Raw genomic sequence first — 24,947 nt, forward strand, 5'->3', positions numbered from 1 at the left:
GCCTCCCGAGTAGCTGGGATTACAGGCACACACCACCACACCTGGCTAATTTTTGTATTTTAGTAGAGATGAGGTTTCTCCATGTTGGCCAGGCTGGTCTCAAACCCCTGACCTCAAGTGATCTGCCTGCCTTGGCCTCCCAAAGTGCTGGGATTACAGGCGTGAGCCACAGTGCCCAACAAGATTATGTATTTTTTTTTTTTTAACATTCAGAGAACTATATGTTGACAGAAATCTAAACAAAGTGTACAGAAGGTGCGAGGAAAGGTTTTGCAATATGGAAAGGGAAACTTGGAGAAGACCTGGTGGAGATCATACCTGAGCTGAGTCTTAACAGGAATTGGAATTCCTATAAACAGGAATTAGACAAATGGCTGGAGGAGAAGGAGAAAGAGGCTATTTCAGACTGAGGGAGCCTCACAGGTGATGGGAGCCCAATGACATGGGTGTAGAAAAATGCCAGGAGATAAGGCTGACAGGTGGGCAGAGGGCAGAGCCTGAGGCATTCATGTCATGCTAACGCGCCAGAGGCCTTTCCTTCATGAAAATGGGGTATCTTGAAGAATTTTTAGCAAGAAAGTGACATAGTAAGATAGATTTGTATTTCAGAAAGACCATTTTTTTTCAAACTTTTAGGTTTAGGGGTACGTGTGCAGGTTTGTTATATAGGTAACCTAGTGTCATGGGGGTTTGTTGTACAGATTGTTTTGTCACCCAGGTACTAAGCCTAATACCCAATAGTTATTTTTTTTCAAATCCTCTCCCTCCTCCCACCCTCCACCCTCAAGTAGTCCCCACTGTCTCTTGTTCCCCTATTTGTGTCATTGAGTTCTTATCAATTAGCTCCCACCTGTAAGTGAGAACATGTGGTATTTGGTTTTCTGTTTGTGTGCTAGTTTGCTAAGGATAATAGCCTTCAGCTCCATGAGTGGTCAAGCAAAAGATATGATCTCATTATTTCCTATGGCTGCATACTATTCCATGGCATGTATGTACCACATTTTCTTTATCCAATCTGTCATTGATGGCCGTTTAGGTTGATTCCATGTCTTTGCTATTGTGAATAGTGCCACCATAAACATACATGTGCATGTGTCTTTATGATAGAATGATTTATATTCCTCTGGGTAATATACCCAGTGATGGGACTGCTACGTTGAATGATAGTTCTGTTTTTAGCTCTTCAAGGAATTGTCACAGTGCTTTCCACAATGGTTTGAACTAATTTACACTCCCGCCAACAGTGTAAAAGCATTCCCTTCTCTCTGCAACCTTGTCAGAATCTGTTAGTTTTTGACTTTTTAATAATGGCTATCCTGACTGGTGTGAGATGGTATCTCATTGTGGTTTTGATTTGCATTTCTCTAATGATAAGTGATATTGAGCTTTTTTTCATATGTTCATTGGCCGCATGTATGTTTTCTTTTGAAAATTGTCTGCTCGTGTCCTTTGCCTACTTTTTAATGGGGTTGGTTTTTTTTCTTGTTGATTTGTTTGAGTTCCTTATATTAATAGAGGCTGGATATTAGACTTTTGTCAGATGCATAGTTTGCAAAAATTTTCTCCTATTCTGTAGGCTGTTTATTGATAGTTTCTTAACTATGTAGAAGCTCTTACATTTAATTAGATCCCATTTGTCAATTTTTGCTTTTGTCACAATTGCTTTTGGTGAGAAAGACTAATTCTGTGTAAAGAGTACATGCATAAGTGGAAGTGAACCCAAAGATATACAGCAAACTACTGTGAAATTGGAAGGGTATGAACTAAGGCAGTAAGCAGGCATAGAACAATCTGACATATAAAATAAAGAGGGCATAACAGTTGCTTTGATGTATGAGTGGTGAAAGAGATAGGAGGTGAGAAAGGGCATAAGCAAGATTTGATCATTGACTATGCGAGGGTGACAAGGAAAAAGAGGAGTTGACCTACATCAGCAATTCCTGCTTCTGGCATGGAGACGGTTGTGAAGACTACAGGGACAGCAGGCAGCATGCTGCATACATTTCCAGCATGTGAAACAGAAGTAGGGCAAGGAAAAATGTCCTTACATTCCTACTTTTTACATGATTCACACACATTGTAGAATAAACCCTTTGCCTGGGTCACTCAAAATTCCACCTTATTATTATTACACTTTAAGTTCTAGGGTACATGTGCACAATGTGCAGGTTTGTTACATAGGTATACGTGTGCCATGTTGGTTTGCTGCATCCATTAACTCATCATTTACATTAGGTATTTCTCCTAATGCTATCCCTCCCCCTGCCCCCACTCCACAACAGGCCCCCGTGTGTGATGTTTCCTGCCCTGTGTCAAGGTTTTCTGTCCTCGTGATAGTTTGCTCAGAATGATGGTTTCCAGCTTCATCCATGTCCCTACAAAGGACATGAACTCATCTTTTTTTATGGCTGCATAGTATTCCATGGTGTATAGGTGCCACATTTTCTTAATCCAGTCTATCACTGATGGACGTTTGGGTTGGTTCCACGTTTTTGCTATTGTGAATATTGCCACAATAAACATACATGTGCAGGTGTCTTTATAGTAGCATGATTTATAATCCCGTGGGTATATACCCAGTAATGGGGTCACTGGGTCAAATGATATTTCTAGTTCTAGATCCTTGAGGAATCACCACACTGTCTTCTACAATGGTTGAACTAGTTTACACTCCCACCAACAGTGTAAAAGCATTGCTATTTCTCCACATCCTCTCCAGCATCTGTTGTTTCCTGACTTTTTAATGATCACCATTCTAACTAAAATCCCACCCTTTTTATAAAACGTTTGCCTGGTCCATCTGACTCTGAATCATCTTGGTATGTATAATTGCCAAATATACTTTTTTTTCAGATGGCAATTCACATCTGCCTTTTAGGCTAGTGCTGAATGGAAGGCAAATAATTGAGGAGTTTCAGTAAGCATAGTTCTCCATGAAAAAAAAAAAAAAAAAAAAAAAAGCACCAACCAAACTGAATACTCTCAAATAGGACTGACTATGCATTGCAAATACTGAAAACAAGTTTTGATTAGAATTTTATCTTAAACTAAAATCTGTTGCCAGGCGCAGTGGCTTACCCTTGTAATCCCAGCACTTTGGGAGACCAAGGCGGGCAGATCACCTGAGATCAGGAGTTTGAGACCAGCCTGGCCAACATGGTGAAGCCCTATCTCTACTAAAAATACAAAAGTTATCTGGGCGTCATGGTGATCCCAGCTCCTCAGGAGGCTGAGGCCAGAGAATTGTTTGAACTCAGGAGGTGGAGGTTGCAGTGAACTGATATTGGGCCACTATACTCTAGCCTAGGTGACAGAGCGAGACGCCGTCTGAAAAAACAAAAAAATTATCTGGGTCTGGTAGTATGCGCCTGTGGTCCCAAGCTATTGGGAGGCCAAGACAGGAGAATCGCTTGGGCCCGGGAGGCAGAGGTTTGCAGTGAGCCAAAATCGCACCACTGCACTCCAGTCTGGGCGACAGAGCAAGAGTCCATCTCAAAAAAAAAAAAAAAAAAAAAAATTATCTGGGTGTGGTAGTATGCACCTGTAATCCCAGCTACTTGGGAAGCTGAGATAGGAGAATTGCTTGAGCCTGAGAGGCGGAGGTTGCAGTGAGCCGAAATTGCACCACTGCACCCCACACTCCAGCCTGGGTGAGAGAGCGATATTCCATCTCAAAATAAAAAAAAAAAATCTGTGAAAATAAGTTTATCTTAACACATTAGGTTATAATTGCAATTACAAAGTAGTGCTTGGAACAAACAAAATTAAGTGAAGTGTGTTTTAAACATTTAGACAATTATCATAAGACAGTCTGATATCCTTTCACACAGGGAACAGCAGACAGGTGGAGAAAGAGCAACAAAGATACCACGTGGAGGTATTGCTTTATACACCTTGGCTGGGATCTGGGCCATGCAGGTGCCAGCTCTGGATTTCCTTCCCAGCAGACAACTGCCAGTACAAGGAGACTCACATACGTTATTGAACAACTCAATTGCATCATACTTTTAAAAAGATTCAAATTATATATAAAAGTGATGAATTCAATACCATTTACCCCTTTCTGTTGATTACAAAGTGACCACACAAGGGAATATTTAGGGTTGTGTGGTGGTAAATGCATAACTCTACCTATTTCTCTTGAACTCCTGGTCTCAAGTGATCCTCCCACCTCAACCTCCCAAAGGCCTTACAGGCCTGAGCCACTGCACCTGGCCCATCCATTTGTCAAAATCCACATTAACTATACACTGCAGAGAGTTAACTTTATGCAAAGTAAAGTGGGATCTTAGGATAGAATGGCCAGTAGGACAAATGAACTTAATTATATTACAAAGGTATTTTATAACCTCACCAAAGTGAATGGGAAAAAAATAAATTGATTTGAGTAAATAAATAAATAAATCAAATTTTGATTGATTACTCAATCAAAGAAGAATTGATTTGTGTAAATAAAATAGAAATTGAATTGATTTGGAAAAGTGTTTTGACTGGCTATCAGGATAAAGACAAAAAAAACTGTACATAAACACTATAGTTGGAAAACTTGCTTCCACAGAGTTAGAAATTCTGAAACTACATGTATTGTTAACACACACACACACTCACATAAGTAGAGAGAGAGAGAACACAGCACCCAGATCCATATCATTGCTGGGAGAATTAAGTGCTGCCCATAGACTCAGAAAGGATAACTGGAAGCTTGTGCGTGGTCTCTCGTGGACTCTGCTGCCTCTTACCTTTGCTGATTTTCATCTGTATCCTTTCACTATAATAAACTGTAACTATGAGTAAAATAGCTTTTTGGGGTTCTTCTAGTGAATCATTAAACCAGAGAATAGTCTTGGGGATTAAAGACTCTCAGTTATTAGATACCCTATTTTAGCATTAAGTTTAACCCAATCTTAGAATCCAGCTTCAAGACCAGATAATTAATTTATTTAAAGCTAAAAATCTCAACAAAAGTATTAAATAGAAATCAGCAAGGCTAGGCACAGTGGCTCACACCTATAATCCCAGTACTTTGGGAGGCTGAGGTAGGAAGATTGCTTGAGCTCAGGAGTTGGAGACCAGCCTGGGCAACATAGTGAGACACTGTCTCTACCAAAAATGAAAAAGGTCCAGGCATGGTTTTATGCATCTGTGGTCCCAACTACCCAGGAGGCTGAGGTGGGAGGATCACTTGAGCCCAGGAGGTCAAGGCTACAGTGAGCTGTGATCGCGCCACTGAGCTCTAGCCTAGGCGACAGAGCAAGATTCTGTATCAAAAAAAAAAAAAAAGCAAATTGTTTGAATTTCTCCTCTTAGGAAAAAGAACTGTATTAGCATATATTACTCTGACATAGTTGATATGGCAATATCAACCATCAAAGATATAATGGTATACTTATCTGGTATAATTTATAAATTTGCCTCAGTAGAATCACAGCCTCTTCTATAGTTAAATATATACACTGCTAGTATTATAGCAAACTTCAGTGGCTTTTGTGATAAAGAAAATAAACTTCAAAAACTTCATTATTCCCTCTAGAATAACTTTATTGTGAGTCTATTTAAGAAGACAGTCCAGGCTGGGCACAGTGGCTCACGCCCCTAATCCCAGCACTTTGGAATGTTGAGACGGGCAGATCACTTGAGGTCAGGAGTTGGAGGCCAGTTCAGCCAACATGGTGAAACCCTGTCTCTACTAAAAATACAAAAGTTGGCTGGGTGTGGTCGCAGGTGCCTGTAATCCCAGCTACTCGGGAGGCTGAGGCACCACAATCATTTGAACCCAGGAGGCAGAGGTTGCAGTGAGCTGAGATCATGCCCTGTACTCCGAACTGGGCAACAGAGCGAGACTGTCTCAAAACAAAACAAAAAAAGTCTACAAAATTTTCTGTTTCATGGATACAGGAATCAGAAAATGATACCCAAGCTCATAAGTGGCATAAACGTAATACTCAAACAGCATGATATAATGCATATATTCCCTTTGTGTTTTGAAAACTATTATTTAAAACAATCATTCAGAAAAGTAGACAAATCTGGGTGTAGTGGCTCACGCCTGTAATCCCAGCACTTTGGGAGGCTGAGGAGGGTGGATCACCTGAGATCAGGAATTCAAGAACAGCCTGGCCAACATGGTGAACTTGTCTCTACTAAAAATATAAAAGTTAGTTATGTCATGGCATGCACCTGTAATCCCAGCTACTTGAAAGGCTGAGGCAGGAGAATTGCTTGAGCCCAGGAGGCAGAGGTTGCAGTGAGCTGAGATCGAGCCACTGATCTAGGCTGGGCGACAAGAGCGAAATTTTGTCTCGGAAAAAAAAAAAAAAAAAAAAAAAAAGGCCAGGCCAGCATGGTGAGTCCGAGGGGGGCGGATCACTTGAGGTCAGAAATTCAATACCAGCCCAGTCAACATGGTTAAACCCTGTCTCTACTGAAAATACAAAAATTAGCCAGGTGTGGTGACGTGCACGTGTAATCCCAGCTACTCCACAGGCTCAGGCAGGAGAGTCGCTTGAATGCGGGAGACAGACGTTGCAGTGAGCCTAGATCACGCCACTGATCTAGGCTGGGTAACTGTAGCCTGGGTAACAGAGCGAGACTCTGTCTCAAATAAAAAGTAACAGTCAAAGACTTCTGCAAAGTGTGTGTGTGTGTTTGGGGGTGTTGGGTGGGAAGAGAAAGAGAGGCTTTTTTTTTTTTTTTTTTTTTTTAAGACGAAGTCTCACTCTGTCACCCAGGCTGGAGTGCAGTGGCACATCTCGGCTCACTGCAACCTCCGCCTCCTGGGTTCAAGCGATTCTCTTGCCTCAGCCTCCCAAGTAGCTGGGATTACAGGCGCCCACCACCACGCCTGGCTAATTTTTGTATTTTTAGTAGAGATGTGGTTTCACCATGTTGGCCAGGCTGGTCTGGAACTCTTGACCTCAGGCAATCCGCCCATCTCTGCCTGCCAAAGTGCTGGGATTACAGGCGTGAGCCACCCCGCCCGGCCTGAAAAAATTCTTTTTTTTTTTTTTTTTTTTTTGAGACGGAGTCTCGCTCTGTCGCCCAGGCTGGAGTGCAGTGGCGCTATCTCGGCTCACTGCAAGCTCCGCCTCCCGGGTTTACGCCATTCTCCTGCCTCAGCCTCCCGAGTAGCTGGGACTACAGGCGCCCGCCACCTCGCCCGGCTAATTTTTTTGTATTTTTAGTAGAGACGGGGTTTCATTGTGTTAGCCAGGATGGTCTCGATCTCCTGACCTCGTGATCCGCCCGTCTCGGCCTCCCAAAGTGCTGGGATTACAGGCTTGAGCCACCGCGCCCGGCCGAAAAAATTCTTAAATGAAATAACTTTAATTCAATTAAAATTATTAATCCTGTTAATAGAAATAATTTTATTCTTTTTTCTATTGATGTTTGTAAAAAGATCAAAATATATTATTGTTTTGTAGTCTTTTTCTTTTTCTTTTTTTGAGACAGAGCCTCACTCTGTCACCCAGGCTGGAGTGCAGTGACGCTATCTCGGCTCACTGCAACCTCCGGCTCCCAGGTTCAAACTATTCTCCTGCCTCAGCCTCCAGAGTAGCTGGGATTACAGGCGTGGGCCACGTGGCCAGGCTGGTCTCTTAACTCCTGACCTCAGGTGATCCAGCCCCCTCGGCCTCCCAAAGTGCTGGGATTACAGGCGTGAGCCACTGCACCAGGCCTCTAGGCTTTTTTATACTTCAGTATTCGGTAAATATCTTTCAAATTAAATAAACATAAAAAGCGAGGCTTTTCCAACTGTTTCCTACACATTCTGCAAGATATTAATCATGTTTCAAGAAAAAGTGTTGTGTTCAAGTACGTTTGGGAAACATTGTTATTATATTATTTTCTTCTTGGAGAATCATAGAAAAACTTGAGAGGTTGGTAGGTTGGCGCAAACCAAGACCAAAAACTGAACTGCAATCACTACCAAACCCTCCCGAGTTTGCTCCTCCCTACTTGCTAGGCTCAGTCCACACTCTCCGGAAAAAGAAATCAGACGTCGGGGGTTCTCGAGATGACGTATTTCCCGCGCGCCGCGAAGTCCTGACGTTAAGGCGCCAGTCGCGAGGTGAAGGCGGGGTCTGAAGTGGGCGTGGCGTCGCTGGAGGCTAGTCAGGCGCGGGACCCGTTCTCGAGGCGGGAGCTGAGGTGCGGGGCGGGGCCTCCTGCCTGGCGCCGGCCTGTGGGGAGGCGGGGCGGGGCACAGTCTCTTGACCGTCCAGCCCGCCCCTGACGCCGGCGGCAACTGCGGGAGTCGGGGTCGGAGCGGTTTCCTAAGCGGTTGGTTCTTAGAGCTGCGGTCCTTTGCTAACCTGACCCGCAGCTTCAGCCTCCGCCGCCTCCTCAGCCCTCGGCGCCGCCGCTGGCGCCGCCGCCCGACCCGCAGGCCGCCGCGGGCCGCAGAGCCCATGAGGGCGCGGGCACCGCCGCCGCTTCCGCGGCGTCGCCGTCGTCCCGGAGCGCCTCGAGCTGGCGCGGGCATGGCCGCGGCATGAGCGTGGAGCCGCCGCCGGAGCCAGAGGAGAAGGCGGCGTCGGAGCCTGAGGCGGGAGCCATGCCGGAGAAGCGCGCGGGCGCGCAGGCCGCGGGGAGCAGCTGGGTGAGCGCGGGCGCGGGGCCCGGCGGCCTGAATCCCGGGAAGGCTGGGTGGGGTCGCACGCGGGGCCCGCGAGTCCGTCGCTCTGGGCGGGGGCTTCGGCTCTCGGAAAGCCAGTCTTTTTCCATGGGGTGGGGGGAGGCGAATTCATCCCGAATACAAGTTTTTCCATCCCGAATACAAGTTTTTCCTAGTGACCGCAGACAGAACTTTACAGGATTTGGTTATTGTTTCAAAAGGCGCTAGACATGGGACAGTGAATATAAGTAGTCATTCGGTTATTTCAGAGTTCTCCATCCCTGTAACAGTGGATAACAGTTTTCCTGGCGCATTTCTGCCCAAGTCTACGTGGAAAACGGGTAGGGAGCATTTGAATCAGGCCGTCGACCGGGAAGTTGGCGGCAGATGCTGGGCAGCGCCTCGCTGCTCCTTCCGTGTCCTCCCGGCGTCGGAGGGGCGGTCGCAGCGATGGGGAGCAGAGTTTCAGGGGCGTTGCTGGGGACCAGCCGAGGAGCAAGTTAGGCCGGCCTCTTTCTCCAGTTTTACTTTTACTTGAGGTCGAGATGGCTTCTGACAATAATACAGAAGCAATTGAGCCCTGACTTAATTGGCCTGGTTTCGGCAGAACAGGCCTTGTCTGTGTCAGTGGTTTCATATGGTGGAATGTCCGAGAGGGTTTGTCGTTTCTTTAAGGCCTGAGTTTAAAAAGGAGTTTTTGTTTTTTGGTCTTAGTACCTGAAATATAGAGAATGTTATAGTGAATAGAAACTCTGACACAATGGGAAAGTTTTCCCAAAGAAAAGTAGAAATTTAAATATATGCTTTTTGGCTTTAGATTTTTAGCGTACATACCTGATTTTGTTTTTAGTTGAAGAATGCTAAGTGTTTACATGAACGTATTTGGGGGATGTAAATCCCTATTAGTAGTTTGGGAGGGCAGGTGAAGCAGGAGGAGCAGTAGGTAGAACGGAGCCGGCAGAGCTGGTTTTTCGTCCTGATTTTGCCTGAACAGTGCGCACTCTGGACAGGGTATTGAAACAGCCTTGCTCCTCAGTGCCTAATCTGTAAGATGAGTACTTAGTTGAAGTCCCCTCCCAGCCCAAGTGACTCCCTATTTTTGAAAAGCATTTCAAAGTTAAGATCTGTAATATGAGAAGCTTATCTTGTCGGGGGAGAGGAATTCTGTAGAATTGCTTTCTCTCATTTTGATTCGTGTTAGGTAGACTTGTCCTCTTCCTGCTTGCTACACAAAACTAAAGCACCAGTTCCTCCTTCTGTCTGCCATGAATTGATGGACAGTAATAACTAACCGGTGGCCCAGCTAGTAACCTGCGAGGTAGCTTCCTTCACCCCTTCCCATGCTTACAACAACCAGAAAGTCCAGCTAAGTTTATTAGATACAGATTTTAGGTTTTTATCCTCTCCTATGCATTCTTGTGCTCATTTCCTCAGCATTTTTGACCCAGACTTGGACTATCTCTTTCAAGACCCTTGCTCACCCCAGCGTCAGTCCACCTTGCACATGGCTGAGTAGTGTGTTCTAGCATGTGAAGATGATCATTACTGCTGTCCTTAATTTTTTTCATTGGCTCCTTATGACTTACAGAATAAAAAATAGATCGGCAGGTTGAAGCATTATTAGCGTAGTGATTAGACGAGCATGCTTGGAATCCCAGTTTCCACAGTTTGGTAAGTTAACATAACTCCTGATTAATAATGGCATTTACCTCATAGGGTTGTGAGGGTTGCTGCAACTTGGCATCTAGTAAGCCCTTAATACATATTAATGTTATTATTTTTTAATAATCTTCGCATGTATGATTGAACGATCATAATCTATAGGTGATCTTCTGACTGTGATAAAAGGAGTAGTTGTCTCCCATTTCCTAATGTTGACAGGAACTAGACCCCAACCTAAAAATTAAAGTTGCTAAATTTATGTGCCTAAGAGCAGAAATTTGTGAGGGATATTTACTCAAAAAAACCTAGACTCAGTTTATTCCCCAATTCTTTCTCCGTTGAATCCTGATGGTAACTTGATTTTGGGCACGGGTAGGTTCCTGCCTGGTCTTTCCTCCTCTCTGAGAACACATGGAGTTGATGTTAATAAACTGATGAATACTGAGTTTTCTTGGTGTTTGCTGTAGATAGAAGACTAGCGTGAGCAGGTAGCAGTGTTTTTCTGTGTGTGTGGACGTTGGGAGAACAGTGAATGCTTTTGATGGTATGTGTTCGTGTCATATGCTAGTACCCCTGAATTATGCATTTTTCCTGTTTGCAGTTTCTAATGTCACCTCCGGGTGCTGTGTCCTATAGCCCCTGTATGAACTGATTTCATTTTAATGTGTTGGAATTTCCTTACAGCTTGGTTTCAGTGACACTCATGATTTCAGGTTCTTAGATGCTACTGGTAATCACAGGGAAGATTGTCCAGCTGATAACTTTTTTGTTTTTTGTTTTTTGTTTTTTTTTTTTGAGATAGGGTCTTGCTCTGTCATCCAGGCTGGGATTCAGTGGCCAGTCATGGCTCACTGCAGCGTTGAATTCTTGGGCTCAAGCAGTCCTCTCACCTCGGCCTCCTGAGTAGCTGGGACAACAGATATGTGCCACCATGCCTGGCTTTTTTTTTTTTTAATTTACTTTTGTAGAGATGGAGTCTTGCTCTGTTTCCCAGGCTGGTCTCAAACTCTTGGGCTCAAATGATCCTCCTGTCTCAGCCTCCCAGTGTTGGGGTTACAGGTTAGAACCACTGTGCCTGGCCCTTCAACTTTTTTCTACCTTGTTTGGCAAAAAGGTATATTGACCAGAAAAAGATACTGGCAAAGAGATGTCATAATCTGAAAAATAAAAGATAATCAAGTATTTGCTCCAAGAGATCATTTCCTTCTAGAAAAGGGAGGTATGCAGCTGGGTGCGGTGGCTCACACCTGTAATCCCAGCACTTTGGGAGGCTGATGTGGGTGGATCACAAGGTCAAGAGATCAAGACCATCGTGGCCAATATATTGAAATCCTGTCTCTATAAAAATACAAAAGTTAGCTGGGCACGGTGGCGTGTGCCTGTAGTCCCAGCTACTCAGGAGGCTGAGGCAGGAGAATCGCTTGAACCTGGGAGGCGGAGGCTGAGACTGGGGAATTTATCAAGAAAAGAGGTTCTTTAGTCTGTACAGGAAGTGTAGCACCAGCATCTACTTCTGGTGAGGGCCTCAGAAAGCTTGCAATCATGGCAGAAGGCCAAGGGGAAGCCGCTTATCATGTGTGGGGGAGGCAGCAAGAGAGAGGGGAGGAGGTGCCAGGCTCCTTTTAGCAATGAGATCTTGGCCGTGTTCGGTGGATCACTTAAGGTCAGCAGTTCGAGACCAGCGTGGCCAACATAGTGAAACCCTGTCTCTACTAAATATACAAAAATTAGCCGGATGTGATGGTGCATGCCTGTATTCCTAGCTTCCTGGGTGGCTGAGACGGGAGAATCGTTTGAAACTGGGAGGCGCCACTGCACTCCACCCTGGGTGACAGAGTGAGACTCTGTCTCAGAAACACACAATAAACAAAACCAATCAGATCTTGTGGTAACTAATGGAGCTAGAACTTACTCATTACCGCGAGAAGGACACCACACAACTGAGCAGAGATCAGCCACCATGACCCAAACACCTGCCGCTAGGCCCCACCTCCAACATTGGGGGTCACATTTCAACATGAGATTTGGAGGAGACAGATATCCAAATGGTATCTGCCTTAAAAACAAGTTGGATAGTTTGGTTTTCTATTCTCTAGAAGAGTTTGTCTAAGATTGGTAATACAGTTCTAGAACTTTATAGTTCTTGGCCTTTTGGAGGTTAATTCTAGAACAGTGTAGGTTTTCTGTTTGATTTTTAGTTCTGTCAGTTTCAGTAAGTTGTGTTTTGTTGGGAATTTGCCCATTTTCTGTAAAATGTCAAATTAATTGGCATAAAGTTGTGAATAATGACCTCTTAGGCTCTTTTCACCTTCTGTAGGGATTCTTGGTGTACATTTTTTTTTTTTTTTTTTTTAGGCAGAGTTTTGCTTTTGTTGCCCAGGCTGGAGTGCAATGGTGCAATCTCGGCTCACTGCAGCCTCCGCCTCCCGGGTTCAAGTGATTCTCGTGCCTCAGCCTCCCGAGTAGCTGGGATTGCAGGCATGTGCCACCATGCCTGGGTAATTTTGTATTTTTAGTAGAGACGGGGTTTCTCCATGTTGGTCAGGCTGGTCTTGAACTCCTGACCTCAGGTGATCCACCCTTCTTGGCCTCCCAAAGTGCTGGAATTACAGGCGTGAGCCACAGTGCCCGGCCCCCCCGCTTTTTTTTTTCCCTTTAAAGAAGTGGGGCCTCACTCTGTCATCCAGGCTGGAGTTCTGTGGCGCACAATCATAGCTTGCTGTAACCTTGAACTCCTGGGTTCAAACCTCCTGCCTCGGCCTCCCTAGTAGCAAGGACTATAGGCACGTGGCACTATGCCTGGCTAGTTTTTAAATTTTTTTGTAGAGATTGGGTCTCACTATGTTGTCCAGGCTTGTCTTGAACTCCTGGCCTCAAGTAATCCTCTAGCCTAAGCCTCTCGAAAGTGCTGGGATTATAGGCATGAGCCACCGTGCCTGGCTGGTGCTCTGCATTGGTAACTTGTGCTTTTTCTTTCAAAAAATATTTAATTTTCTAGCATCTTCTGGATAAATATTCACAAATATTGCATGTGGTGATAATTTTGTATGTTATTTTGATTTTAAATAAACTAGAATATCCAGGAAAGTATTCAATGGTAATGGTAAAAGTGCATACAACCTCCTCTGTATAACAGGAATACATTAATTTTTTCTTACTGTTAGGTATCCTGTTGGCTGTATACATGTAAACATACTTTTACCCTATGGAAGCATTTTTGAAATTTCTCAGTTTCAGCTGGGTGAGGTGGCTCATGCCTGTAATCCCAGCACTTTGGGAGGCTGAGGCAGGTGGATCACGAGGTCAGGAGATTGAGACTGTCCTGGCTAACACGGTGAAACCCCATCTCTACTAAAAATGCAAAAAATTAGCCGGGCGTGGTGGCAGGCGCCTGTAGTCCCAGCTACTTGGGAGGCTGAGGCAGGAGAATGATGTGAACCCGGGAGGCGGAGCTTGCAGTGAGCCGAGATCGGGCCACTGCACTCCAGCCTGGGCGAGAGAGCGAGACTCCGTCTCAAAAAAAAAAAAAAAAAAAGAAATTTCTCGGTTTCTTACATGTGTTCTGTCTTCCCCTTTCCCTCTTCCCTTCCTCCAGTTCAGCATGTCGTAGAACTTTCACAAGTGGTTATGAAATCGTCAGATATGCTATGGAGAAAGAGGTTATGGCATAGCAAGAGCAAGAGCATTGTTCTGTGAGAATTGGAGAGAAATCTATTCTTAATGTGTATTAATTTATTTTTTTACTTTTGAGACAAGAGTCTTGCTCTTTCATCCAGGCTGGAGTGCAGTGGTGTGATTATGGCTCAGTGTAGCTGGGAACTCCTGGGCTCAAGTGATCTTCCTGCCTCACCTTCCTGGTAGCTGAGACTGCACGTACGTCCCACCATGACTGGCAAATTTTTAAATTTTTATTTGTAGAGATGTGATCTTGTTTTGTTGTCCAAGCTGGTCTTGAACTCCTGGCTTCAAATAATCCTCCTGCCTTGGCCTCCTAAAGCATTGGGATTGCAGGTGTGAGCCACTGTGCCCAGCCTTAGTCTGACTTTTTTATAGTTAGCTTTGTATTTGCTTGTCCTTTTTAAACAACCTTATTCAGTTTAATTGACATAAAATGAACTGTATGTGTTTGGAGTGCACAGTTTTGTGTTGCGACGTGTCTATACACCTGTGAAACCATTATCATAATCAAGATAGTAAACATATTCATCACCCTCAAATGTTTGTTTTTACGTCCCTCTGCACCTCCATTTCCAGGCAATAATTTATCTATTCTGTCACTATATATTGGCTTGAATTTTCTTCCCTTTTTTTTTTTTTTTTTTAAAGAGATGGAGTTTCATTCTTGTTGCCCAGGCTGGAGTGCAGTGGTGCGATAATGGTTCACCGCAACCTCTGCCTCCGGGGTTCAAGTGATTCTCCTGCCTCAGCCTCCCCAGTAGCGCGGATTACAGGCATGCACCACCATGCCTGGCTAATTTTGTATTTTTAGTAGAGACGGGGTTTCTCCATGTTGGTCAGGCTGGTCTCAAACTCCTGACCTCAGGCGATCCGCCCGCCTCGGCCTTCCAAAGTGCTGGAATTACAGGCGTGAGCCACCACGCCTGGCTGGTTTGAATTTTCTAGCATTTTTTTTTTTTGTTATTTTATAAATACAGCATATTCTCCTCTTTGGCTTTTAAAAAGTTCAGCCTAAATTATTTTGAGATTTATCAATGTTATGTAAATCCACAGTTCATTCTTTTTAATTACTGAGTAGTATTCCATTTTGTGGATGAACCACATTTGTACATTCCCTTGTTGATGGACTTTCGGCTTCTCACCAGTTTTTGGCTATTACAAATAAAGCTGCTGTGAACATCTGTGTACCAATCTTTGTACATAATACACTTTTTTAAAAGTAAATAGGAGTGGAATGGCTGGGTCATATGGTAGATGTATTTAACTTTTTAAGAATCGGCTGGCCGGGCATGGTGGTTCATGCTTGTAATCCCAGCACTTTGGGAGGCCGAGGCAGGAGGATTGCCTGAGCCCGGGAGTTTGAGACCAGCCTGGGCAACATGGTGAGACCTCCGTCTTTAAAAAAATAATAAAATAAATTGCCAAACTAATTATTTTAAAAGTAATTGTACAGTATTACATTGCAGCTAGCACTGTATGATAATTCTAGTTCATCCACATCCTTACACCTGGCCAATTTTAGCCCTTCCAATTGGTCTTTAGTGATGTCTCATTGTTCTTTTAATTTGTGCTTCCCTATGGCTAGTGGTATTCAATATCTTTACATCATTTTTTTTTTCGAGACGGAGTCTCACTGTCTCGCCCAGGCTGGAGTGCAGTGACTTGATCTTGGCTCAGTGCAAGCTCTGCCTCCCGGGTTCACGCCATTCTCCTGCCTCAGCCTCCTGAGTAGCTGGGACTATAGGCATCTGCTACCACGCTCAGCTAATTTTTTGTATTTTTAGTAGAGACAGGGTTTCACCGTGTTAGCCAGGATAGTCTGGATCTCCTGACCTCGTGATCTGCCCATCTCGGCTTCACAAACCAAAGTGGTGGGATTACAGGCGTGAGCCACTGTGCCCGGCCAAGGTTTTTTTTGTTTTGTTTTGTTTTGTTTTTTGTTTTTTTTGTTTTTTTTTTTTGCCTCTGGCAGAGTCTCACTTTGGTTGCCCAGGCTGGGGTGCAGTGGCATGATCTTGGCTCACTGCAGCCTTGACCTCCTGGGCGCAGGTAATTCTCCCACCTAAACCTCTCGAGTAACTGGGACTACAGGCATATGCCACCATACCCAGCTAATTTTTTAGTTTTTTGTAGAGATGGGGTCTTGCTGTGTTGCCCAGACTGGTCTTGAACTCCTGGATTCAAGTAGTCCGCCTGCCTCAGCCTCCCAAAGTGCTGGGATTACAGGTGTGAGCCATGTGCCCATCTTCCCTAAGCCTATATGTCATCTGTGTATCCCTTTTGGCAAAATGTCTTTTCTTGTCTTTTGCCTATTTTTTGTTGTTGTTGTTGTTGTTGGTTGGTTGTCTTCTTATAATTGAGTTCTGAGAGTTCTTTATATATTTGGGATGCAAGTCCCTTGTCAAATGATTTGCAAATACATTCTAGTCTGTGGTTGATCTTTTCATTCTCTCAGCAGTGTCTTGAAGAACAGGAATTTTAAATTTTGATGAAATTTATCAATTTTTTCTTTTATAGATCAGGGTTTTGGTTTCATATTTAAGAAATTGTTGCCTAATCCCAAATCATAGGAATTTCCTTCTATTTTTTCTTTTTATTAGATGGAGTCTCATGCTCTGTTGCCCAGGCTGGAGTGCAGTGGCACAATTTCGGCTCACTGCAATCTGCATCTCTTGGGTTCCAGCGATTCTCCTGCCTCAGCCTCCCAAGTAGCTGGGACTATAGGCACAGGTGCGTGCCACCACGCCTGGCTAATTTTTTTTTTGTATTATTATTATTATTATTTTTTTGAGGCAGAGTCTCACTCTGTCACCCAGGCTCAAGTGCAGTGGTGCAATCTCAGCTCACTGCAAGCTCCGCCTCCCGGGTTCATGCCACTCTCCTGCCTCAGCCTCCTGAGTAGCTGGAACTATAGGCATCTGCTACCACGCCCAGCTAATTTTTTGTATTTTTAGTAGAGACGGGGTTTCACCGTGTTCGCCAGGATGGTCTCCATCTCCTGACCTTGTGATCTACTCACCTCAGCCTCCCAAAGTGCTGGGATTTCAGGCGTGAGCTCAATCTACTGACCTTAATATCCACCCGCCTCGGCCTCCAAAAGTGCTGGGATTACAGGCGTGAATCATTGTGCTTGGCCTTCCTTCTATGTTTATGGAAGCTTTATAGTTTTAGATTTTACAATTGGGTTTATGTTTCATTTTGATTACATTTTTATATGGTGCAAGATAAAAATGGAAATTATTTATGAATAATCAGTTGTTCATTTGCTGAAAAGTATGTTTTTATTTATTGAATAGCTTTTGCATCTTTTTTTTTTTTTTTTTTTGGAAATGGCGTCTTGTCTTGTCGCCCAGGCTAGAGTGCAGTGGCGCAATCTTGGCTCACTGTAACCTCCACTTCCCAGGTTCAAGTGATTCTCCTGACTCAGCCTCCTGAGTAGCTGGGATTACAAGCACATGCCACCATGCTTGGCTAATTTTTTTTTTTTTTTTTTTTTTTTGAGACGGAGTCTGGCTGTCACCCAGGCTGGAGTGCAGTGGTGCAATCTTGGCTCACTGCAAGCTCCGCCTCCCGGGTTCACGCCATTCTCCTGCCTCAGCCTCCGAGTGAGTAGCTGGGACTACACGTGCCCGCCACCACGCCTGGCTTATTTTTTGTAGTTTTAGTAGAGATGGAGTTTCACTGTGTTAGCCAGGATGGTCTCGATCTGACCTCGTGATCCGCCCATCTTGGCCTCCCAAAGTGCTGGGATTACAGGTGTGAGCCACTGCGCCTGGCCTAATTTTTGTATTTTTAATAGAGACAGGGTTTTACCATGTTGGTCAGGCTAGTCTTGAACTCCTGACCTCGTGATCCGCCCATCTCAGCCTCCCAAAGTGTTGGGATTACAGGCGTGAGCCACCGCACCCGGCTTGCTTTTGCATCTTTATCAAAAATCAATTGTCTGTATATCAGTCAGTCTCTGAACTCTTTATTCTGTTCCTTTGATCTATTTGTCTTTACATCAATACCATGCAGTCTTGATTACTGGAGGTTCATAAGACTTGAAAACTAGGTTAGTCCCCTGATGTTGTTATTTTTTAAAGTCGTTTTAGTGATTCCGTGTCTTTGCATTTTAGAATTAGCCTGGCAATTTCCACAAGAAAACGTTTTGGGATTGCCATTGGTATTCTTTTGCCCTGAAGATCTGTTTGGGAAGAATTGATCAAGTCTTCTGATGCATGAATGTAGTATCTCCATTTATTTTAGATATGTAATTTCTTTCAGCTGAGTTTTGTAGTTTTCAGTTGACATGTCTTTCCCATCTTTTGTCAAATTATTCCGTTTCGTATTTCTTGACGTTATTGTAAATGGTATCATTACATAAATGTAAATTTTTAAAATTTAAATTCGCAATTGTTTGTTGCCATTATATAGAAATACAGTTGATGTAAAAAAATTGTTTAATTGTGGTAAAATACACATAGCAAAGAAGTTACCATCTTAACCATTCTTAAGTGTAGACTTCAGTAGTGTAAGTATATTCACATTGTTCTGCAGCCAATTTCCAGAACTTTTTCTTCTTTCAAAACAAATTCTTTACCCATGAAACAACAACTTTCCATTTTTTGCCACCCTCCCATTCCCTGACAATCACCATTCTCCTTTCTGTTTCTATGTGTTTGACTTGCTTTAGATACCTCATATATATGGAATCATACGGTATTCATCCATACCTTTTTATGATTGACTTATTTCACCTCGCATAATGTCCTCAAGGTTTGTCTGTGTGTGCCATGTGTCAGAATTTTCCTCTTTTTTTTTTTTTTTTGGAGACATGGTCTCTCTCTCTTGCTCAGGGCGGGAGTGCAGTGGCATGATCCCGGCTCGGGAGCCTCCACCTCCTCAGGCTCAGGCGATCCTCCCACCTCAGCCTCCCGAGTAGCTGAGAGTACAGGCGCGCACCAGCAAGCTCAGCTAATTTTTGTATTTTTTGTAGAGTTGCAGTTTTGTCATGTTACCCAGGGTAGTCTAAAACTCCTATGCTCAAGCGATCCACCCACCTGGGCCTCCCAAAGTGCAGGGATTACAGGCATGAGCCACCATGCCTGGCCTCTTTGCCCATTTTTAAATTGGGTTATTTAAGTAAAAATAAGTGTATCTATTTTTACTTTGTTGCCTGGGTTTTTGTTGTCATATCCAAGAAGTCATTGCCAAATTCATACCATGAAGTTTTTGCCCTATGTTTTCTTCCAAGTTTTATAGTTTTAAGTCTAATGATAGGTCTTTGGTTCATTTTAAAAGTTTGTGGTTTAAGAAAGCCCAACTTCTTTCTCTCTCTCTCTCTTGTATTTTTAGTGTCAAAAATAAGAATCTATTATCAAATCCAATATTTATCTGTTTTATGTTTTTAGCTCTTATGTGTAGGCCATTAATCCCTTTGAGTTGATTTTCATATATAATGTGAAGTAGGGGTCCAACTTTATTCTTTTACATGTGAAAAATTAGTTGCTCTAACAGCATTTGTTCAAGAGACCTTTCTTTTATGGCACCCTTAAAATCAGTTGGCATTCACGGCTTATTTCTGGAGTTTCCATTCTACTCCATTGGTGTATGTCTATCCTTATGCAAGTACCACGCTATTTTGATCTCTGTAGCTTTGTAGTTTTGAAATCAGGAAGTGTGCGTTTTCCAATTTTGTAATTTTTCAAGATTGTTTTGGCTATTTGGTGTCCTTTGCAATTCCATATGAATTTGAGGTGACCCTTAATTCTTAATAATGACTTCCTTTTTATTCTTTACTTATTTTTTTGAGAGAAGGTCTTGCTGTGTAGGGATTGTATTGAATCTGTATATCACATTGAATAGTATAGCTTAGTGATAGTAAGTCTTCCTTCCTGTGCACATAAATGTCTTTATTTAGGTGAAATTTGTTTTTGGTAATGATTTGCAGTTTTCAGTGTGTAAGTCTTTCACCTCCTTGGTTAAATTTATTTTTAGGTTTTTTTTTCTTTTAGATGCTATTGTAAATGAAATTACTTTCTTAATTTCATGTATGTATAGAACATATCGTGTGTTTATATAGTTTTTCTGCATTGTCTAATCTGCAGTTATCTTATTAGGCACATTTGGAGCAGTACTACTCATTGTAGGACTAATTATTCTCCACTACCCAGGCAAGGTTTTCCTGATTTTGTACTCAGCACTATGTGAGTGAAATAAGTTTTTTAAGGTTAGTTGGTGGAAACATGCATAGGCTCAGAGTGACATCTGGCCAGATCTGTATACTGGTCAGATGTTTTTTCCCTGGTTTTTGGTAATTATGTCACATGCATGTGCTTATCAGTATCCTGCTGAATTCTTGAAGTGCATCTTCCGCAGATCTCTGGGCTTCTATCTCTCTTCTCTCCATTACTCTGTTCTGCCTTGATCTCCATTAGCTCTCATTTTCATGTCAACTCAGGAAGTTGTCCTCCAGGCCTTTGTCTGGGTTCTTCCTACTAGAGCAGCTCATCTTTTCTTTCCTGATTTTCAGGGATCTCTGTCCTTCATTGCCTGGCATCCAGTTTGTCTTGGTTGTCTAAAGCAGTAGGGTAGTTTTGATTACTATTAACTATTTTTTTCCCACTTTGTTAAAGATGGATTTTGTGGCTCTTTCTTGAGATGGATGAAAAACTCAGCTTTTCAGATTTTTTTCTATCCATTTATATTAATTTTAAATTAACAGTTGTCTTCTCTCTGGCTTAGAAGTTTCTTCCTCTTATAAAATCAGTATTTCAATATGCATATTACTATTTTGCCCCGGTGGTTTTCTACCTTTTCTTAACTTTCGCATCAGCTCTGGGCCATCCTCTCAATATTTTTATGGAGAACACTCTCGTGTCTACTGTGACATTCATTAAGGTGGGTGGGGCTGGGCGCGGTGGCTCAAGCCTGTAATCCCAGCACTTTGGGAGGCTGAGACGGGCGGATCACAAGGTCAGGAGATCGAGACCATCCTGGCTAACACGGTGAAACCCCGTCTCTACTAAAAAAATACAAAAAACTAGCCGGGCGAGGTGGTGGGCGCCTGTAGTCCCAGCTACTTGGGAGGCTGAGGCAGGAGAATGGCGTAAATCCAGGAGGCGGAGCTTGCAGTGAGCTGAGATCCGGCCACTGCACTGCAGCCTGGGCGACAGATCGAGACTCCGTCTCAACAAAAAAAAAAAAAAAAAAAAAAAAAAAAAAAAAAGGTGGGTGGGAAGGGGCACTTCCTAGGAAAGGCACTATGTATAGTGTAAACAAGTTTTTTCCCTCACCATCTTCATTTTCCTATGCTTCCCACATCCCTTTCTGTACTTACTTTTTTTTTGAAATCTATTGTTCTACTAGAAATCATATTAATATTATTTATATACAGTATTAGACCTTTCCACTGAGGCAGAATAACTAAGCACCTAAAAATCTGGATGTTTTCTTGCCTTTTAAATTTAATCTTAATTGCGTGAGTGTATCTCACCTGGTTTTGCTATAATTTTTTTTAGAATTCATGAATATTCTAATTAATGTTCTAAGGAATGTGATATGTTTTTATTGACTATGACTCATCAATTCTCATGATAGCTTTGAAGTAGGTGGTAGAGCAGTGCATGATTTAATGGTGAGAAACATCAGTGCATGGAGATAAATTGACTTGCTGAAAGTGACCAGGCTGACTGAACAATGGAGCTGGGACTTTCCTCATCTCTGTTCTCAAATCTAATTTTTATTTGACAGCTCAGTTCCTTATGTTGCCTAGATAGGCAATTTTGTTTTTCATATTCAACAGTAGAGGTAGGAAAAAGACTCCTGAGTTATCTGAGCATTGTTTTTTGTTGTCATTTGTGTGCTGTCACAGAGTTAGGCATTGTAGTCCTGCCTAAATAGCTTCTCTGCTCTACATTGTCTATTGTTAAATTAGGTCAAGCCAGGAGGAGATCTGAAGAAAAATTTAAAATTCTGTGGTTAGTCTGCTTCTTGGTAATTACTATTCATCTGACTAATTGCTTCAATTTAAAAATAGCAAAAGAGTATGAATTTTATGTATTAGTAGTTCTTTGTGCATAGATCTTTGAAATAAGTAATTAAATGAAAGTGTCTTTTGCACGTAATGTAGAAGAATCTCTCTTTATACTGTGATACAGTAGAAGTACAGAAACTTCATTTAAGATCTGTAACATGGTAATGTGTTCCCTGAAGAAAAATAGTGGCTTTATATTTTAAACTATTAGCCAGCCAGATACATGTGAGTATCATGGGTCATGAAAAAAGAGTCATAAGATGGTGTGTAGTGAAATGTGGAGTTTTTTTTAGCTTTAGGCATCTTGAATACTGCTTTAGAGAAATTCTTAAGTTACCATTCTTTTGTGATATACTGCTTGGGTGGAAAACTTATGGAGGCCAGTTAATGTACACTAAAAAAAAGCCCATACCGATTGACCTGACAGTCACTCTTCAAGGAACTTACTGTAAGGCACTATTGGGACAAGACCACGGAGGTTTATTTGTAAGATATGTGTGTATTATATATATTCATGAAAGATTGTAATTTAAAAGGGACTTGGTGAAACAGTTGTGGCACATACATTAGGTGGAGTACTAAGCTGCCGTTAAAAGTGATGAAATGATTATATGCCTATTGATATGAATATGGTGAATATATTTTTATGTCAATTGGCTACACAGCTTTTATCACATTAAAAATGCGTTTATATATTTGCATGGAAAAATGTCTGGAAGGGTTTATACCAAACTTTAAAACACTAGTGATCATTGCTGGTATTGAGATTTTTGTTGATTTTAATATAATTTCTTGCCTGTTTCTTTATTTTCATTTATATGTTTTCTGGTAAACATGTATATCAGTTACAAAGCCAAAAGAAAAAAATAAAAAGACCAATGGAAAGGATACGTGAATACTGGAAGTTAGACACACCGTTGCCTCACAGACTTCCTGGTCCTGATTGTTTGGGTTGCCTCAAGCTCTTTCTTGTTTTCTGACCTATCTTCCCTCCTTCCTCATTGCCTGTCTAAGGATCCCCCTTTTGTGTGAGTTGATCCTGCTTTCAGATATATATGCACTAGAGGCTATAAGGGGCCTTAGACGCCAGTCCTAGTTTTCTCAGTATATGTATGAAAGCACTAAAGGCCAGAAAATTGGTTAAAGACAGGAAGCTATTAATAGTTAGCAGCAGAGCCAGAAATAGAACTCAGGTTTCCTTGCTTCTACTTGATAATTTTTTCCATATTATGTGTGCTTTTCATAAGTAGGGTGATCAGACATCTCAGTTTATGCCTTTTGTCTACACTTAATTCTGTCTTTTTTTTGTTGTTGAGACAGAGTCTCACTGTTGCCCAGGCTGGAGTGCGGTGGTGGAATCTCGGCTTGCTGCAACCTCCGCCTCCCACGTTCAAGTGATTCTCTTGCGTCAGCCTCCCAAATTGCTGGGACTACAAGCATACACTGTCACCTCCAGCTAATTTTTGTATTTTTTTTTTTTCCCAGTAGGGACGAAGCTTCACCATGTTGGCCAGGCTGGTCTCAAACTCCTGACCTCAAGTGATCTGCCCGCCTTGGCCTCCCAAATTGCTGGGATTACAGGTGTGAGCCTCTGCGCCCATCCTATGCTTAATTCTTAACAAGGACCCCCTTTTATTCCTTATTTATTTGAGACAAGATCTTGCCCTGTTGCCCAGGCTGGAGTGCAGTGGTATGATAATGGCTCACTTTAGCCTCAAACTCCTGGGCTTAAGTGATTCTCTCACCTGAGCCTCTGGAGTAGCTAGGACTATAGGTGTGCACCCCCATGCCTGGCTAATTTGTTAATTTTTTTTGCAGAGATGGGGTCTCACTATGTTGCCCAGGATAGTCTCAAACTCTTGGCCTTAGGCAGTGCTCCCACGTCGGCCTCCCAAAGTGCTGGGATTACAGGCATTAGCCCCATGCTTGACCCCTCTTTTACTCTTAAAAGTGTCTCGGCTGGGTGCGGTGGCTCACACCTGTAATCCCAGCACTTTGGGAGGCCGAGGCGGGTGGATCACGAGGTCAGGAGATCGAGACCATCCTGGCTAACACAATGAAACTCCATCTCTACTAAAAATACAAAAAATTAGCCGGGCGTGGTGTCAGGCGCCTGTAGTCCCAGCTACTCAGGAGGCTGAGGCAGGAGAGTGGCGTGAACCCGGGAGGCAGAGCTTGCAGTGATAGGAGATCGTGCCACTGCACTCCAGCCTGGGAAACAGAGCGAGACTCCGTCTAAAAAAAAAAAAAAAAAAAAAAAAAGTGTCTCATTTGTGTGATAAATGTTTACCCCACTCATAAGGGAAACAGGCATAATGGATAGTGTCATACAGACTAACCCTGTAACCAGGATCCATTAATAGAAATTGGAATGATTGGAAGGAAAGGCAGTTTGTAGAGATGCTTTTCATATGTTGAATTGAAGGTGTTGCCAGGACATCTAAGTCATTATTTTCTAGTCAGTAAAAGTAGCTGGGACATCATTTTGAGAGAGAGATGTTTGTGAGCTTTTTTTGTTTGGAGATGATAGTTGAAGCTGCATCAAGACAGTCCATTCATTTTTAATCTTATCGGGGGAGGATTAGTGAGCTCAGCTTATGAAGATGAAAGAATGGGTTACCCAGTATAATATACATGCCTGAGGACACATGTTGATCCCGCATATGGATGTGCACATGTGACTGCTTTGATTTTTTTCTAGTGTAGACATGCTTGAACATTTATGTTTTGAAATATGTAATACTTCGTTAAATTTCTTTTCTTTCCTTCTCCTTTATGTCACAGAGCATGAAACAATATTTTTTGATAGTGGCTGGAAAGAGTTGGGTAGTACTGATACATGCAAGGCTGGTTGATGAAGAGCACAGTCTCTAGGAATTAGGAGCACCTCAATTCAAATGCTGCCTATGTAACTATGCATAGCTTATTACTTCCTTTCTTCAAAGTTTAGACAAGTTTGATCATGGGAACAATGAG

At 42.8% G+C, this 24,947-nt stretch overlaps 1 protein-coding gene across 1 annotated transcript in view; it reads left to right on the top strand.

Annotated features, from left to right (window-relative positions):
• The first annotated feature begins 8,265 nt into the window (after positions 1-8,265).
• Positions 8,266-24,947, top strand: part of MFSD14B (major facilitator superfamily domain containing 14B) — a 77,698-nt gene continuing 61,016 nt past the window's right edge. Inside the window, exon 1 of the mRNA XM_050761390.1 lies at positions 8,266-8,599. Coding sequence (XP_050617347.1) covers positions 8,492-8,599 — 108 coding nt within the window. The 5' untranslated portion in view covers positions 8,266-8,491. The remainder of the gene's footprint in view (positions 8,600-24,947) is intronic.

The sequence above is a fragment of the Macaca thibetana genome, chromosome 15 (assembly GCF_024542745.1).
Source record: "Macaca thibetana thibetana isolate TM-01 chromosome 15, ASM2454274v1, whole genome shotgun sequence".
NCBI lineage: Eukaryota > Metazoa > Chordata > Mammalia > Primates > Cercopithecidae > Macaca > Macaca thibetana.